Below are 19613 nucleotides of genomic sequence, written 5' to 3'. Positions count from 1 at the left end.
GGCATTGCTCATGACATTTTTTTCATTTTTTTTTAAACATAAATAAATGGTATTGTCATTTACAATGGCAATAGGTGAGCATTAGACAGTAGTAGAGAGCATTTGCGGACACAGAGCCACACACACACACACACAGAGCCCAACACACACACAGAGCCCCCCACACACACAGAGAGCCCCACACACACACACAGAGCCACACACACACACAGACAAAGTCGCGCACACACACACAGACAGAGCCACGCACACACAGAGAGCCATACACACACACAGAGCCCCACACACACAGCGCCCCACAAACACACACAGAGCCCCACACACACACACACAGAGCCACACACAAAAACAGAGCCCCACACACACACACCGCTCCACACACAGCGCCCCGCACACACACACAGCAAGCCACACACACACACAGCGAGCCAAACACACAGCGAGCCACACACACAGTGAGCCACACACACACACAGCGAGCCACACACACAGCAAACCAAAATTAAAAGGTATTGTCATTTACAATACCAAAAGCAACACCAATTGCATCGCAGAGCGCGGTGTCCGTGAAAAGGGCGCCGCGCTCATTAAAGTTAAAACAAGAACTGTTGGCAGTAAATGCGTCATGGACAGATGATTAGGAACACACACACACAGGATGCCTCACAAGTGCGAAAAGTTTAGACCGTTTACTAGGCAAAGATTAATTGACCTGAGCACTTACAAGATACCCTTCTCCTACAATAATGCTTTTTCGGTGACTGATCTTTTCATAGTTTATGAATGTTTTTGGGTGATGGGCGCATCATGTTTGTGTGGGGAATGTAGCGCCTCGACTGAGCTCAGCTTTATTTTTCTTTGCTCCTCGGATTTAGCCGCAGAGTAACCGGGGCTAACTCTACAGTTCACACAGGTATTGAATACAGTGGCAGATGAGACTTTGTGGCCTCCAACCCCATTCTGATCCACCCATATTACCTATAAGAGTGAGTACATTTCTCAGGCCAAATATTTTGCTCTAGGGCTGACGAAATAAAATGTAATGAATTTCATGAGATTAATCCCTGGTTAGGCCACAACGATTAAGAGGTAGTTGTGAATAGCTTGATCCTCTTATGCGAGTTAAGGCCGCCCAGGCATGCCACGGGAGGTATTTTCAGGTTACTTGGAACTAACTGGGTAAGGTGCTTGCTGTGTACCGAAAAGGTCGAGAAGTTGCTTTCTTTGTCTGCCCTTACCAGAGAATGGCTAGGCTGGATTATGTTTGTTTACTTGTTTTTTTTTATTCAAGGTTAAGGGCACCTTACTTCCAAAAGTGATTCGGTGGGGATTCACAGAAACCAAAACATTAAGAACCGCAGTGCTACAGCACTATCAAACTGTTCTCTTCAAATATTTTAATTGGGTTTGCATTACTAATTTCCCTGCACTTTCGTATGATAGGAAAGAGGGCGTATCAATCCCATTCTACGCTCGCTTTCAAATCTACTTGTGCCATAGATTCTGGTCCATCTACATGGCAAGATTTGCTTGATGGCCTGTCACGAACACATCCCAGGCAGTCTGGTGACTGCTTCGTGCATGATATACCCCCCTACCGGTACTTTAAAGTCTGAGGCTTCGTTAATGCATCCAGATACAGCACATCTGACATGCACCTAAAACCCGCATGGACAGAGCTTTATGGATGTCTGCACTCTGTAAAGAAGTTTGACCAACTGAGGGACACTGCACGAAACTCGCGCTGCCTCGAGTCTGAACACCAGAGCGCGCTCTCGCGGCCATTATAAACACCCGGAGACTAGTTTCAAGAGTAATGGCTAAGAAAATACAACTAGTGCTGAGTTCGCTCCCCAGCTCTCCCCGGAGATGTCTCCAAGAGCGGGGTCCATCAGATAAAACAACAGACAGGGTCTGCATGGAATGTTTACAAAGCGCAGCCATTAGCAGAGCGAGGCAAACACTGCACTCCTCCCCACCCTCGCCTGCTTCCCTGGAAGTGACAGGGGCTCGCCGGGGAGGCAGCACTGGGAGTTTCTAAAAGCACCCGAATGCCGTTCTACCCTCTTTGCTGCCTGAGGTCTGGTCACACAAGAGCAGTCCTCTATGAGCAGACTGACCCCGACCCAGCCCAGGTGCTTTTCTCTCTGTAGTACAAGTACCGTGACCTGTGGGCAGACTGACCCAGCCCCAGCCCAGGCCGTTATTCTCTCCAAAGCATGAGAAACGTCACTTCTGGGCAGAGTGACCGCGACCCAGCCCCAGCACTAGTCTCTCCGTAGGACGAGGGTGATAATACTTTATTTGATTTAAAAAAAATCATAAAAGGGTGGGCTTACCACCATGCAAACAGCGTATACATCATAAAAAAACACACACAAATTCAGCTTTAAATGTTGTTAAAAACTGGTATCATAAAATATGCAAATTTATCAGGGAACACGATGTTTTTAACTCATGATAAAAGGAGAGAAGTAAAGGTGTGGTAAAATATCAGTAGTTCAAATGGGGAGCACGTTATTTTTAACTCATAGTGCAAAAAGACATCTGTTTGGAAAGGAGGAAAAGGGAGAGAATAGTCCGTAGCCGGCCGAGGCCTGGCCTATTGTCCAGAGACCTCTTTGGTTGCCGTCCTGTTTTCCAGCTCTATGGCGGCGAAGTTCAAAAATGTTATAGTTTTGCATGAAAGTTCTATCCAAGATCCACTTAGGCATCTTATCACCGCCGCTCTGCAAGTTCTCACCTGAGCTTCTCTTAGAAGTGGTCGAAGAAGCATTTTTCTAAGATTCTGAAGTGCCGGGCATATGCATATAAGGTGCAGCAAAGATTCCGCACCGTTGCCACAGAGACGGCACTCGGGGGTTGCCCACGACCGTAGCCATTTAGGAGTAAGCTCTTTGGAAGAGAAGCAGCCCAGCCTTAAGAGACTAAGTTTCCTTTTGTGATGGTCCCTGAAGCATTCTTTCAAGTATTCCTGAGGTTTTAAGTTGGTATATGATGGCAAAACGATCCAGGCATGGTTTTTGCCGGCCACTGCTGCTTTGTCCATGAGTAATGATGCTTGTTTGACTGCTTTCTTGGTTATCAGCTTGAAAGCGGAGTAAGTCATGGGCAAAAGCCAGGATTCTTCCAGTTTTAGTGCCTCTAGAGCTTGCCTCAAGGTCTTATATGTTGAGTTTGGTAGACCGGCTTGTTTTTCAACTTCTGACCAGCAAAGGTGGGCCAGGGATTCGTCTGCTGCATCCCTCATGCGCCAATAATATTTGGCGAGTGCTCCTTGTCTAGCCGGGAGCTGGTTGGTAAGACCGAACTCCAAGCGAATTTGAGCTTGAGAGATATGGCGCGGAATTAGGAAAAGGTTTTTAAACAGCCTGGATTGGGCGAGGTTTAACGCTGTGGAGTCCCGGGTTGCCAGTAATTCTGAGCCGTATGTTAGTGATGGCAGAAATTTAGCGGCTACGATCTTAAGAATGTGGCCGGTGGAATGTCCGTTTAGTTGCTTTTGAACAGTTTTGAAAGCAAATTGAAGCTGCTTGGCTTTGGTTTTCCCCTGTTCCAGGTGCTGTTTAAACTTTTGTCGATGGTCCAATAAGATTCCTAGGTATTTATATTTGTCTACCTGGGTTAAAGAAGTAGAATTTATCTTCCAGACAAAATTTTGTTTTTTCTTTCTAGAGCCGCAGAAGCATAGAGTGTTTGTTTTTTTTAAGTTTATAGTCAGCTGTGCTTTCGCGAGGTACTGCGACAGTTTGGAGATCAAGCGTTGTAAGCCGATGGGGGTTTTTGACAGGAGCACTATGTCGTCTGCATATTGAAGAGATATTATAGATGAATTAGCCAGTTTTGGAGGATCACCCTGAGTGGTACGTAGGTCGCTTTCTAAATCCGCGGTGTAGATATTAAAGAGGCTGGGGGCCAGTACACAGCCTTGTTTTAAGCCATTGGTTGTGTGGAATTTCCTTGTCAGGCGTCGACCATCTCCTTTTTTAACTTGGACCCAAGTGTCTGAGTAAAGCTCGATAATTGCTCCCAGCAACTTTGGCGGCACGCCCCAAGCTTTCATTTTGGCCCAAAGAATGGATCTGGGCACTTTGTCAAAAGCCGCTTTTAGGTCCAAGAAGCAAGTGTACAGCGGGGTGGAATTGTGAATTGCTTTGTTAACAAGGAGGGTTAAGGCGGATAAGTTGGTCAAGGTGCCCAGTCCTGGCCGAAAGCCTGTTTGTGTCCGGGGAATTATCCCTGTACTGCTCACCCAAGAATCCAGTTCTACCAGCAGATTGGAGGCATAGATCTTGGCCTCCACATCTATTAAGGCTATTAGCCTATAATTGTTAGGGTCTGAGCGGGACCCGGATTTGTGGATTGGATGAAGAATACTGCCTCTCCATGATTCGGGAATATTCCCGGTTTTTAAACTGTGACCAAATAAGGGTGTTAGTTGGCTGGCCCAAAATGTTGGATCTTTCCTGAATAAGGCATTGGGAAGCCCATTTGGTCCAGGTGCTCCATCTGTTCTCAATGATTTTATAGTGTTCGAGACCTGCTTTAAAGAGAACAATTCCATGTCTCCTGTGTTCTTAGATAACGGTGAGTTCCCACTGCTTTTTGGAGCCAGCTTTGTGCTCGGGCTGGACCAGGGAAGCTCCTCTGGACGCTCGTTGTTATTGTCAGTGGAATTGTATAATAAGTCAATGTGACTGCTCCAAAGCTGGTCCGTCATGTCCGAGTTAAACTGGCGATGTTTGCCGTTTAGCATAAAGTTTATTTTTGTCCAGAAATCTTTTGAGTTATTCAATTTACTTGCGTGGAGTATGGAGCATGCTAGTTTTTCCCTATGCAATCGCTTGGCCAGATTGACCTCTCTTTTTAGTTCTTTTTTTAGAGATTCAATTTTGTTCAGCGTGGTTTGTGATAACAGAGAGACTTTTTTACGTTCGGCCCTAAGGAATGCATTTATTTGCCTTTTTAATTGGCGCAGTTTTGGTGTGTACCATTCCCCGCCTCTTTTCCTTATGGGTTTGGGTCCTCTATTGTTGAATTGATGTTTCTTATTGATCTCCATTACGAAATTTTCCCAAGTTTCAACTATGTCTCTTGATGTTTCAACTGGTTGGTACAATATGTGGCATGACTCCATTAGAGTAGAGAGGTTTCCTTCGTTCCAGTTTAGCCGTTTTAGGTTAAAGATTTTTGTATTCAAGGACAAGGGTGCTGCCTTCTCCGATTTTGTAGGTTGGGTGGTCAGGATGAGGGTCTGTGGGAAATGATCGCTTTCTCCGCGTTCCTGGATCTGGAAGTCACTAATTTGGTGGAATAAGTCGGGGTCAGCCAGGGTATAATCTAAGGTGGAGCCCGAGTTCTTGGAGACCCTCGTTAGAGCGGCTGGTCTGTCCAAATGGCCTCTCCCATTTAAAGTGTACAGATGTAGAGCTTCTAGTTCTGATGCACATTTCCTGCCCAGTGCACTTTGTCTGCATTGATTGCCCTGCCGTGGTTCGATATTAATGGGGAGGGATCCCTCCTGTCCACCTATTAGGTTCAGATTAAAATCTCCCGTTATTATCATGTTTTCACTTGGGTAGATTGATTTCAATGACTTGATTGTAGAGACTAGTTGTTTTATCCTTTTCCCTTTATGTTTTCCACGGGGATGCATATAGATATTCACGATCAGAAGTCCCAGGTTAGGGGTAATTTCCACTTTGATACATTGCATCCATGTGGAGTCTAAGTCGATGCAAGTTGGTGACCAAATGAAATCTGTTGATGTAAAAATGGATAGGCCCCCTTTGGCCCTGCCGGAGCGTCCATCCTTTTGAGCTGGAACGAGGAATTCTTTGTACCCCACTAGAGGACGAGAACCGTGACCTGTGGGCAGACTGACCCCGGCCCAGCCTGGCAGGGTGATTCTGGGCAAAGCACTTAATCTCCCGTGATTACCAAAATGCATGTGTCCTTCTGTAACGCTGCTGGTGCTCATGTAAAGCGCGTATCAGGGTAAAGTTTGCGCTATATAAAACTCCGAAAACATACAAAAACAAGCATTATTGCTGGCCTGTCTTATTTTGTTACCGTGACTCTAGAAAAACGTTATTGTGGAAGGGGGTACATTACAGAGCCGCAGACTTTAATGAAGTCTAGTGAAACTCTTTGACCCACACTCTACTCGCAGGTTGTGCTGCATTTTGAGTCTGGCTTTAATGATTAGTCATTGGTATATCTAGCAGCAACAGTGTTCTAGAACGCAACTGGGTTGAGTGTTGGCTTTTCTCCCAGCAGACAAGGGGAGCAATCCTCATTCGACTCCACAGATGTGAAAAGTAGAGACATTTTCCCACCCCTGGTTTCAAATCTCAGTTAGGCTGGTTTGGTGGTTCTATCCAAATGATTCCAGACATACAGTACAGTAGATTTAATTAAGTGCCCGAAAATATTATATTTTAGTTCAGAATTTTACTTTATTACAATGCGTCCAACTAGTGTCAAAGCTATTTTAAGCATTTAACACTCATCATAGTTTATTGTCAACGTACAGCATGGGTTATGACTTTCATTGTAGTCCAATTTACCTATCATCGGAATACTGTGTCAACTTGGGCACCAACTGCACAGCTGAATTAAGCATGCTTGCCCATATCTGTCAAGTAAGCAAGAGGGTTCAATCTAGGTCATGCACATGCGTACCCCCAAGTGCCGTCGTCATCCGACGGGGTATCACTTTCACTTCTGATTCACGGGTCAGTGCTCTAATCGCTAGAATCTTTGCCTCCTCCATGTCTTATACTGAAAGGCGTGACAGGGATTTACTGTATCCCCCTTCATCACAGAATGTTTGGCCAGCTCGCCCCATCAGTCTAGCATTAGCTTTGACAGGCAGTCCACCCCTGACTGCAGCTCGAGCCTCAGCTAAAATACCATCCGCTCACCGAGCATTGGTCATTTTTCTTGTCATGCGCTGCTGCGTTTTCACAACAAGCTGTCATACTTTGCTGCTGTAAATTAGGCCTCACCTCTGTTTGATACGCACGCCACCAATTACGACATGGTTACCGCTCCTAAATGGAATCGTTGTGCTTACAGTGGCCCTAGGAGTCAGGCCGTGCGCAAAGGTTACAACATTGTTATTTTTGGACAGGTAGGCCAAATAGTTTCTTACCTAATCTATTTAAAGGTGCGCAGCATGACAGCTCTCGGGCCAGGGGCTGCCTTTTCTTGGTGCTTCTGAAGCCGATGGAATGCTGGCTGCTGGCCTGCCCTGGCTTGGCTTTCAATGTTCGGCTGAAGCATTGCCAGTCAGCAGCTAATCACCGCTGTTCGAGGCTGATAGGATCATTCCGCTGCACTGCAAAGATTGGCTAGATCTGTGACGTACTCTCCTCCAAGTATTGATGTCATGAAAAAGCCCTGCTGGGGACGGCAGATGAGAAAGCAGATAGCGGAGTCATTTTACGACTGCTGCATTCCAAAAGAAACAAGCATTCCTCAGACACGGGGACATGAGCGCCTGCAGATCCAGGAGACACACGACCACGTTTCTCCGAGGCGAGGCAGGAATGCCTCGGAGAAACCAGCGTCTTTTTCAGATTCGGGCGTGGTTTTCGTTCTCTCCTCTTCCCATTGGCTGGAAGGTAAGATTCCAGCCAATGGGAAGAGGAGAGAACGAAAACAAGAAAGAAGAGAAAAAACACGCCCCCGAATCTGGAAAAGACGGGGCTTGAGCCGAGTGACGCCCCTCTTCTCCAATGGCTGGCCTCCGTTTAGGAAACCAGCCAATGGAGAAGAGAGGCGGGGTCAAGCCCCCTAACTAAGAAACATTAAATCTCGGAGCTCAGCCCACTGCTACGCAGTGCGAAGCAGTCCTCTACCTAAAGGGCCTTAATTTCACTTGCATGTGATGAGAATAGGAGTACAATTCACAAGACAGGCCAATCTTTGTCCCCCATTACTTGTTGAGGAAACTGGGGCAGTACTATGAGCATTATAGAACTGAGAAATACTTGTTGGAATGTGCGCCAAATGTCTTACCATATGCTGAAAACAGGATTTTCTTCTTAAATGTGCACCAACTGAAGAAAAATGTAATACGTGGATGTGTAACAATCACGATAGGTCATGTAAACAATATTTAAGTATATAATTCATAGAAATATGAATGCAGCTGTGCAAACCAGTTTTTGATGAGGCACAAGTTATCTGTGGTACTGCCTCATAATATTAGTGGCAGAGGAAGGTTGTGTATTCGGGAAATCCGGCCACATTAATGCAGTGGCATATGTTTTTTACTTTTTCGACTTAAAATGTGGCAGAGTTGTGCTTGCAATGAAAAATAAGCACAAAATGAAATGCAGCACTGAGCATCATCAGCAAGAGGCAGAAACCTCTGGTTTGCTTCCCATTGTTGATGGCATTTTAAATGCTTTTTAGCTTCGAGGCACTTGCTGCTGTTCGCCTCACCACTTCTAATGCCCACCAGCCGCCACTGAGTACATTGTATTGTATTTCTTCTTTCGCCAATACTGCAAATTAGTTTTCTAGTGGATCATTGGAATCAAGTTTGTGACTACTTTCTTCTTCCTGTTTCTTGATGCAGACAGGCAGCGTGGGCTAAGTTGCACGATGGGAGTTGTAGTTTTTACTTTGTTTATGAAGAAGCCTTGCTCGGCGAGTAAATAGTGGCTTTCCCTGTAACCCGGAAGTCACTCGCCGGAAGTCCCGCCCTCGAGCAGGGTTTCCCGAGCGGCGAAGCAGGGGCACTTCCTTTCTGTTCGCCATCTCACCGGAGCAGCAGCATGGTGAGAGTCGGGATGGGATCAGGGCAAAGAAGAGCTTGAAAGCGGTTAGCTCGCACAGTAGTAGTATGACCCGAGGCTCCTCGCATCCGAACGCTAGGCTTGCGAGGACTCGACGTCGTGCCTGTGGTTCCGAGGCAGACTAGACTATGACCAAGGGTCCTCGGCATGTTCTACCCCCTTTTTTTCCTCTCAAAACGTTAATAAAAATGAAACTACTCTAGAAGGACCTCATCTGCTTTAGTGGGCTTTAAAGTCGGATCTAATTATGTTTCGTTTAGTCGGGTATATGCGAATCTAAGGTGAGCTCAGGCCTTAGCCCACTGGCCTGTGACGCTTTGTACTGACAGCTCTGTATGATAGGGTATAGATTGAAGGGGTGCAATATGATGTTGGTTCTGGAATTCCTGGTTTTATGTTCTAGTACATAGTTTAAAAATATCTCATTTTAACGGACATACTGCGAGCGGTAGCTACAGTGGTGATGGGAACCCTTTCCGAAATCTGTAAAAAATGCATTAAAAGTGTGCACTCTTATGCACCTCGAAATACTAAGTTGCGTAGGCGTTACTGCCGCGGCATGCGCAGTTTTTCTTGGCTGACCCGAAATTTTAAAGGGGGCTGTGTTTAATTGTTTATGGAGAGACGTTAGGCGGAAGAAAATATCTTTTAATGGTAATTGACCACCGTAGGTGATTAGATGTGGTACATTATGTAAACGTTTCGGATCACATGTAATTTAATAACTACAATTGACACGTTTCTAAAACTGACCTAAAGGTGAAGCATTAGCAATACTACCTGTAGTGCTAATGCTTGTGCATGAGATTATTTTTAAATGCTGATATACGAGGAATTTGTGTAAGTGATTTTGTATCTAAAAGCAATTTCAGTTAGATGCGCTATGGCGTGAAATCGGTTTTGTCAGTTAGTCCGGATTGTTTGTCAGGTTTTACCCATTGAGGAAGGGAACCTCTTAATTGCACACGTTTTCTCGTAGTGATAGAAGATTGTGTTCCTAATAGGCTAAGTGCTGCACTCCGCATAACGGAACGTGCTTCAGACTACTGATTTAATTTTGATTTATTTTGCTAAGTAGTTGCTTTCCAGTTGTCGTGATGCCCACTCTTCACGTTCTGCAGAATTAAAACGCAATTTGTATTAATCTGCTTACATCTTCTTTCTCTGGCAATTACCTTTAATAATTGTTTATTTAAACAGCCTCCCAAAGACGATAAGAAGAAAAAGGATGCGGGCAAGTCCGCCAAGAAGGACAAGGATCCAGTCAACAAATCTGGCGGTAAAGCCAAGAAGAAGGTAAGCTAATTTCTGGGACTTTGAACAGTGTGGTGTTCTGTACGAATAACTCATTGGTGGGAGCTTATAGCATTGTATTTGTGTATTTTCATAGTTGTTGTTACTATACTTTCTGTTATGTATGGTGACAAATGGCTTCAGAGCATCTGTTCTTGCATGCATTGCAGCTACAACTTGCTCTTGATTTGAGGGTTCTTTGTTATATCTAAGAGTTGTATAGTTTTGCAGTTAAGAGTAATCTAGCTTGGTATTGCATTTTTTGAATTTCAAACCTTGACACGCTATTTCTTTTGAGTAGAAGTGGTCCAAAGGAAAAGTACGAGACAAGCTGAACAACTTGGTTCTGTTTGACAAAGCTACCTACGACAAGCTGTGCAAAGAGGTGCCCAACTACAAGCTGATCACTCCTGCTGTTGTGTCCGAGAGGCTGAAGATCCGAGGCTCCCTGGCCCGGGCTGCGCTTCAAGAGCTACTCAACAAAGGTGAGAACAAGCGATGGCAGCTTTCATGTTTTAGGAGGAAGGGGAAAACTGGGTATTGCTTCAACTGGATCTTACAATCTCATATGCTAGTGGAGTACCGGTTTTGGCCCGAGTTCTATCTTTTAAGAGGAGTGCACTCATACATATCGTTTGGTTCATGCTGTCTGTAGTCTTTTTTTCCAGAATTTCTTTTAGGCGGGTGGCTCACTTTTGTAGCTTGTGAACCATAATCTTGATCTGGTACGCTACAACCTCTGGACTTTTGGGTTTAGTTATATAGCAAAACCAGTCTCTAAATGCCCGATTCACAGAACTAACTTAAGACAAAATCCTAAACTTACTACCATTTTGATATTCACTGGAGGCACTTGCTCATTTTGGTATTCACAGGAGGCACTTGCTCCTTTTGGTATTCACAGGAGGCACTTGCTCATTTTGGTATTCACAGAAGTTGGGACTCCTAAATGCCTTCTGTGAATACGGAGTCTTGAAATTAGGATTTTTTCAGTTTAGTAGTAGTAAAGTTAGGACTCTTAACTTTACTACTACTACACTGAGAAATCCTAATTGTAAGACTTTTGGTATTCACAGAAGGCATTTAGGAGTCCTAACTTATGTATTTATTTATTTTAAAAGTTTTATATAGCGCAAACAAGATCGCAGATATCAGAGCGCTTTACATAGAAAGGTACATGAAGGAACATAGTCAGACAAGTGAATCAATATATCACACAGTACAAATAAATGAATGCAAAGCCAATCATGTGAATAATAAGACAACTCAAACAAATAAGTAAAGGGGTCAAACATGTAGTTCAGCTCGGTGCAGGGTGTTAATAGGGTTCGAGAAAGTAGTTCATGTGAATTCCAAAATGAGTAAGTGCCTTCTGTGAATACGAAAATGGTAGTAAGTTTAGGATTTTGTCTTAACCGCATCGCTGCTGCAGTTATTTTTGCGCTGTGTGGCTGTTTTCGAATAACCGCGTTACATGACGAGCTCAGCTCGTCATCAGCATCGAAGGGGTTAAGTTAGTTATGTGAATCGGGCCCTTCGTGATCTAACATTTCGTTCAAGCTGCATTGCTTCTACTGTATCGGGAAATGTAAATTTGAGTTTTGCTTTGAACTGTAACATTTATTGTGAAGCAAGGATAACAGTGTAAACTTGGGTCTTCAGAAAGACCAGCTTGTTGGTAATGGTGAAGGTCCTAGTTTTAGAAATTATTTGTTTTACTTGGTAGAATATGGCCATAATTCATGGCCTAGTCTTATGATGTACGCTCGTTGAATACTGCCTTTCTGAAGCTTCCTGAAAACAAGGTAATTATGTCTTTTAAAATATAAATGGCGATTCTACAAGTAGTTAGCGTGGCCTACGGTTTTGTCTTTCGGGTCATGACTAGCCCTTCTGCTAATTTTCAGGGCTCACCTATTGCAACTTTGGCGGTTGTCCATATCCTTTGTGAATAGTATAATACATAGAATGGGCTTTGCATATCCCCTTACTAGGAGGTTTTCTTATATTTTCTGTGCTCCTGATTTGAACCCTTTCCTCCCTGTTGTGGGTTTGCTCGATGTTTGGATAGCGTGTAATTTTACTGCAAAGTTAGACCATAACATAGTACATGCAAGATACTAATGTCTGTACCTACTACCTTATCCTTTCTATTAAAGCCTCTCTCCAACCTCCCACTGGCAATCTGGGTTGCATCTGCTGCTGTCAAGAGCAGCCATCTAAGTTTTCAACCATTCCAATATGGCTACTCATTCCTGCATGTGCGGTGGGCACAATTTAACTGTACTTTGAGAAACATTTTATAGATAGACCCTGCTCCCAACACTATGCAAATTAATGTCTGTACATTTGGATGCAAAGACTTATGTATATGACAAAGCTTCCACAAGATTGAAAGCAAGATGCACATTGACTACATGCTACGCTGTAGCTGACAGGATGCGGGGTGTGGGAGGAACACCGATCTTGACACAGCATTAACGTTTCACTTGTAACCTACACTTTTAAGTCCTTTGCAGATGATGCTTGTGGGCCCTGTGCTATGGTAGTTCCCATTTAGTTGGCTTGAAGTAGTGGCTGTGATTTGCATTTATGGAAATAAGTGTTTCTTTTTGGGCAGGAGATAATTTGTTGAAGATTGGAGCTGGTCTTTATTGATTCTATAAGAGCTAAACCGAGATGCAGTACACTGGTCGTGTGCTCATGACGAGCTAAGCTCGTCATGAACAATGGCATCCTGCATTCCTTAGCACACAGCGGGAAAATGCACCGCACGCATGTGGTTAACACATGGGGCCCTATGACATATAGGGCGCACTTTCAATGTGCACCGTGGCGCAACCAGAAAGTGCGCCATGGCGCAAACAGGAAAAGTGTGCCCTGTTAGACTTAATGTGCTATATTCAGGACAGCTGGAAACCTGCTGCCTGGGAGCAGCGCATTCAAGTGAAATACGGAGCGGCAGCTTCAAAGCTGCTCTTTCACTGTGCAGGTGGCACTGCCTACACTTTTAAGAGGGGAGATATCTGCATTGGTAATGTTGGTGGGGCACATAGGGCTGCAACAGAGGGAGCTCTAACAGTGCTCCACCTTTTCGTGGCACTCAGTGTGCCTCCTGAAAGCTTATTTATGTATGTGCTTGAGCGTCCATAATACGGCACAGATTTAGTGATCCCCTCATGTGCATGGGGCCACGCACAATGCAAATGAGGGAGCCCTCTTGAGAACGCTAGGGCAACATGTGCACCAATGCCATATGTATTACAGAAGGGACCAGATATTTGTTCTTCTGTAATACGGTTGTTTCCTGTGGCTGGACACTCAAAGCAGGGGGAAACCGCCAGTTGCGTCCCTGGGGCACTTCAGTAATACGGGCCCTTGGCCTGAATTATACATTCTGCCCTGGGGCATAACAGGCTTTTGAGCCCCTGGGCACAATGGTATTACAGAAGAGGGACTCTGATTCTGGTGCGTCCCATTTTGTAATACAAAGGGTGCTTGCGTAAATCGTGTGCCAGAGCTAGGAGAAGGTGTTCCACTGGTGGCATTTTTTTGCCTTTGTGGGTGGCCGGGGGACTTTAGATATTTAAAGCCTACGCTTGGCTCTAGATATACTGCATTGGTAGACTAACTAAAGCTGCTTGAAGCTTAACCCTTTTTACCTGTAATAGCACCAGCTGCTGGGACTAGTCTCGGGCAGTGTTCTCCAGGCTTGTGCCTTGCTTCTATTAGTCTACTGAGATTTTGGTGTTCTGCAATATTCTGATTAGTCGAACTAAAGATTTTCAGTTTGCGCATTCTGCTTAAAGCCAAATTAGAAGTACAGTTGGAAAGGTGTTGTGTGGAAAGTTGCAGTGTCCAAAGGTTTTGGATTTGTTACTCCTGGTAAAGTGTCTGTTGGTGACAGTGATCTTGTTTTAGGGTGATGTAGCATAGTAAACCCTGCTGCACTATGTGGTTTGCAAGATCTATTGTGATCTCTGCTTTTGTAGAAGTTTTTTTACCTAGTCGATCAAATTCGTTGAAGGTTGCACTTAGTAATGTGCGCAAAATGCAATCCAGAAAGGCCCAGATTGCACAGACAAGTGACTGCAAATGAGTACTATGAGAAAGTGGTTTATTTGGGGTGATCGAGACCTTCCAAACTAATGTCACTAGTCTGTATCCTGTCCAGTTGGGTTGCCTGAATTTAAACCTTGGTTTAATTTTGGGTAGCTGTGGCACAGCCATTATTCTTGTTTCATAGGAAATAAGTGTAAAGCGTTTATCACTACCAAAACAGTTACTAAGTTGAAAACAGGACATTATATTTTAATTAAATAGTAATGTAAAAAAAAATTTTTTATAAACTGACACCAAAATGACGAATTTTTAAAAAGGTACGGCTGACTGCTATAGATTGCGGGTTGGACACTGGAACCCAGCTTGGCTCTGTTCCTTCTGGCTCAGTTCTTTTTTCCTAGAGGAATTTTCTTGGTGGGGCAGGCTTCCAGATGGATTTGACTGAAGGTTCAACAGCGACAGGGTGCAGCTCAGTGTTGGTCTCCGAGAAATCCTTAATATTGAGACTTTTCTGGGAGTCAAGCTGCTTTCACAAGGGCAAATTTAAGTTGAAACTGACCAGCGATGCGATTGCTGCAGGTAAGATGCAATCGCATGGTAGCCTCTGGTTCTAGCATAAAAAGTTCATGAAAAAAAATCCTAAGTATCCACTTTTGCTATCTTGAAGGGAGGAGAGTACACTTAACCAGGTGGTATCCAAAAGGTTCTGGACCCCTGGCTGGTGTTAAGACTCAAATCCAGTTAAAACTAGTCAACTGGGCTCTTTAAAGGCTCCTGGCAGCTTTTGTGTTCCAAGAGCTTAACAGGAGGCCAGCCAACCAATTGTTGCAGTCCACTCCTCTGTCATGGGTTCGAGTGGAAGCAGTCGCAGCCATTCATTTTTTTTTTGGGAGGGGTTTTTTTTTGCTCCGCAGGGGAAACAGCTGGTCTGTCTTTCTCATTTCAAGTTTCTTGGCTGAACAGGTGCAGTCCTGTGTTCCGCAGGTAAGCAGTGTTCTGAAGGTAGCAAAGGAGGGCACTTTTATGCCTGGCGCTAGCGTGTGGGTGTAAGGGACTACCTATACTATAGGGGCAACATTGCCCTCCATACATCCCTTCCTATGGGCTTTGCCACTAAACAATCCTACAATGCAAATCTGTCCAAATTCAAGATGTCGGAATATTTCTTCTCTTGGTCAGAGCTTTTGACATACCCCTGAGGTTATGTATCCTTGGACATGTGGAAATCCCACTGAAATAAGCAATGGGGCAGAGGTCAAACAGTGGAATTTGTTCCTTTTCCTAAGAGCAATTCGCACATCCCCGCAGGCTGCCAGGTGACAGTTGAGGATTATCTCAGATTGGGCTACTGGGATGAAATTGATTCTGTTGCTTGGGGTCTGGTTCAGAGGACCTGGCTTGGCAGCTCGGTCTGGACTGCTTCATTTGGAGCTCGGGAGGGTTATACGTATTAAGTGTGGGTTTAGGCCTGGCAAAAGGATTATTTAGGCATGGTGAATTTGAACACTTAAAATTTCACACAGTGCTGCATTCCACTAGTGATTAACCTAGTCCCTGGGTATGCAGGGTCCCATATACCAAGGACTTGTAGTTAGATTGAATATGTCTGTTTGGTATTAGCCAATTATGTATATACTTCAGAGATCGGAGCACATTTACTGGGCACTGGACGTAAACACCACAGTGTTCAGGCAGTAAACTAGCAAAGAGTGGGGGTGATCTACCCAAAAAGGCCTTTGAATTTCTTGAGATTCTAACATAAATTTAGATAGCTCTGACCTACAAGTGTAATTCCACCTAATTGTTCCACTTCATCTTTACTATAAAGGCAAAAACACCTCCATTGAATAGCAACATGCTCATACCTGTTTCTTTGAAAATTGAGTAGTGTTTCGTGGCCTACACCCAATATTCCGAGCTTAGATCAACCTAGCCAGGTTTACTTGGGCCATGAAGAATGCAGAATTTTGCGCTGGATTCAATAGGAGCCACCTGTGCAATGTAAATGGGCAGCCGTGCAGTTTTACCACCAAGTGGTACCGAACATGCCGCATTCTATCTTATGCTCTATTGTGTGACGTCTCTAATAGTTTAATTCTTCAATTTATTCCTGTAAAAGAAATTCGAAAAACAAACCATGTCATTTATAAAGGTTGAAAACGTTGAGCTCAGTGTGCAGTTGAGCATACCGTAAGAGGTTTGCTTTTCCTCCAGTATTGGTAAACTTTCTTTTTTAGAAGAACAATGTTTTTGTCACCGTCAAGTACAAACCCGATTATAAGCAGAAACGTATCATCATACCAGATCAACGCTACATGACCAATGCGCATTTTTTTGTGACTATATACAGGATCATAAAATACAAAACACTCTGTACCTATATCCACGTATTAAAGCAGTAGTCGTTGACTATTCGGTGAATAATAATCCCCCAGGAGCTAGCCCAAATGTCCTATTTTGGTGTGTTCTCTTGGGGTAACCTCTCGGTATGTAATGTGGCCTTTTTGTATATAAATCAAGCCCACTGATGTCGGTCTTCGACAGAGGGAGGGTTCTCATCTTTCCAGCAATGAGCCACATCCCCTCGTAGTGACTATTGGCCGCAACCATAGAACAGCTAATTTATCCGATGACCTCTAAATCTGTTTCTATGCAAAAGAAAGACCTTTGGGTCAGGTTTCAGCCTAGCACCCAAGTCAGACAGGAGTGTTTCCCAGTATGGATCCAGAACCCTACAACTCCATGTGGTATGCAAGAAATCCCTGTCCTGTGCAGAACAATTGGAGGCAAGAGGAAGCCCACTACATCTACAGTCTGAGCTCTACCGCATGGAGATACTTCAGTTAATGAAGTGCGATAAATATCACCTGATTGGGGAATTACATGTAGGTTTTAGTAGTTTTCTGCACCAAAACACACATGTACTGACGTATTTCTAGAATTTACCTGGAAAAATTACAAGGGTAAGATAATTATCACGCACCTCTAAATTTCTATCCTGCTATAAATTCATGCTTTTTCACAATATCGGAATTTAACCCAGAACTCTAAATAAGGGCCAAACAGTGGTCAAGTCAACAGCTCTGCACTTGAATCATATCTGAGACGTATCTGCTTTGCCAGTCCTTATGTCGTGGTATGTTCAAATTAAGAAATATCGAGATAAACCAGAGTGCATATACTTGTTTGCATTTGTTTGTTGCCGTTTTCTTGTTTGATAGGTCACCGTGATGTAAGTGAAATCATTGACCGGTCTCATTTGAGAGTTCTGTTATTTGTGAGGAACTTTCAGTAATACTTTTGTCTTTTAACAGGTTTAATTAAACTGGTGTCGAAGCACAGAGCTCAAGTGATTTATACCCGGAACACGAAGGGAGGAGATGCACCCGCAGGCACAGAGGAAGCTTAATCCGGTGAGTTGTGCCCCGTCTTCAAAGGGGTGGACTATGAATTCTCGAAACACATAGTTTTCTGTGGAAACTACTAATGGGGCAAGTTGAATTGGAACGGACTTGTCGGTAGGCCCTGGGCTATAAGGGCCAATATCAAGATCCCTAACCTGAAACCAGCTGCCTTTGTGATTGCTAATGTTAGTCTTCCGTGCCATGAGTTCTCTTATGAGGGCAGTATGGGCCTCTGCTACCACTTAATTAAAAGAATTAGTGGGAAAATCACGTTTTATGGGAGGCAGTATAGGTTGCAACTTAAAAAAAAATCCTTACCTCCAACACTAGCAGAAGAAATTGTATTTTTATGCAGAGGAAAAGGAGTTGTGGAGCATAATTAATTTCATGCCCAGGTTTTGGCTGCGGTTAGCACAGAGCCAGTGTTCTGCCATTTTTTACATTTAGCACCATTGCAGTGACTGCTGGAATCCTGTGGCTATATGCACTTGTACTTCCAGGATGCCTTTCCTGGGTGAATGTAAATGAGTGCTCTGCATGTTTACGGTGAGATTGTTGGACCCAGTGGCTTTTTTTCTTCCAGTTTGGGCCAGTTGCTTGTTGGAAGGGGTGGGTCTGGGTGAAGGAATATGAACTCTTGTCGTCCGACTAAATCAGCAGAGATGTAGCAGCGTATCGCACATTCTGAAGAATTTGTGTTCGAGATATACCCTGCCACCTAGTGCACTACTGGTGGATTTATGCCTATTACCATTACTTGTACTGTCCAATGGTGGTGGATATGTTGTCTGCGCATTAATGGTATGTGGTGGATTCTTAATTTAAATCTGCGGCTTAGCGCTGATATTGTGCACCCTTGTTGGGTGGATGTGAATTTCATGAGTGACTGGTTATGTAATGCTAATGCCTAAATATGCTAATTCGTTTTTCTTTCATTGCAGGTTTTTCTGTTGGAGTCTGTTCTAATGTAAATGTGTTAAATAAAAAAAGGATTGAAAAGGAGTCTCATTTCATTTGCTGGTATGTTTGGAAGAAAAGTGTGATTTCAGAATTGAAATATCGTTCTAGGGAGACTGTTTTACAAGTTGAGGGCAGTGATCAGCTTATGAAATGTGCGTGAGGGGATTTACTGTTTGATTATGAAGGGGAATTGTTTTCTGCTGATTTAGAGTTTCCTATGAATTATCATGTGTCAGTCAGAATATCTTTATTCGACTTATTCCAAGGCATACAAAACAATAAAACATGACATAGGATACATACATAACCCTACATTTTCCTAAAAAGCATCAATCTAGATGCGCATTTAAAATACTATATACAGAATTAAAAAATACATTTTTCAATTCATGTCAAGAAACATGGTAACCCTTAATTTTTAAGGCGAAATTTGGCCAACAAATTATCATGTGGTAAATGGACTTGTACATAACCTGTAAAGTATCTTAATGGTCCCTTATCCATCCCACAAGCGTTGCCGTAGGAATCACTTGAAAATAAATCCTACAATCGCGTTGCAGGAGTAAATAAAAAATCTGCTCCACGAAATGTATGCAAAAATCAGTTCATTTGAATGATTTATGAAAAAACGAACTAGCAATCCGTTTCGTTCTCGCTGCTAAAATGAGACCAAGCTTAGTTAGGACCATATTGAAGCATTGTAGTATGTGACCCTTGATATAGATAGGTTTATGTGAATGCAGCATTGTTTTTTCTTTCCCCATGAGGAGTAAATAGATCTTTTAGGCCTTATAAATTGGTAGCTTTTCTGACTATCTGCTTGGGTATACCTGTTTCTCTTACATAGCAACACCCTAAACGAAAGCTGTTCCGTCTAAATTGCAGCTCGTTATGGTGACTTGTGTGTTTGCGATGGCAGACACAGGCAGGTGCTGGTCTAAGAATTTCTTTATCTTCCTTCTACATAGGATATGATCTCCCCCGCAGCCCTGCTTTTCATTGTTTTAGAGAGCACTGTGTGGGAGATAAGCATTGAATGTTCCTATTCTGTTAAATCCATCAGATTCTGTTCTTCCTGCGCCTC

The 19613-nt window shown here is 43.7% G+C and overlaps 1 protein-coding gene across 1 annotated transcript; it reads left to right on the top strand.

The window, feature by feature from the left end:
- The first annotated feature begins 8695 nt into the window (after positions 1 to 8695).
- Positions 8696 to 18568, top strand: RPS25 (ribosomal protein S25). Its single transcript, XM_086956748.1, has 5 exons — positions 8696 to 8792; positions 10011 to 10106; positions 10405 to 10588; positions 17480 to 17578; positions 18511 to 18568. The coding sequence occupies exons 1-4, from the start codon at positions 8790 to 8792 to the stop codon at positions 17572 to 17574; spliced, it is 378 nt and encodes a 125-aa protein (XP_086812874.1). The 5' UTR covers positions 8696 to 8789; the 3' UTR covers positions 17575 to 17578; positions 18511 to 18568.
- Positions 18569 to 19613: the final 1045 nt, after the last annotated feature.

This window comes from Lissotriton vulgaris, chromosome 2_1, assembly GCF_964263255.1.
Source record: "Lissotriton vulgaris chromosome 2_1, aLisVul1.2, whole genome shotgun sequence".
NCBI classification, from domain to species: Eukaryota; Metazoa; Chordata; class Amphibia; order Caudata; family Salamandridae; genus Lissotriton; species Lissotriton vulgaris.
Note: the sequence above shows the minus strand (reverse complement) of the source record. Positions and strands in the feature narration are given on the sequence as shown.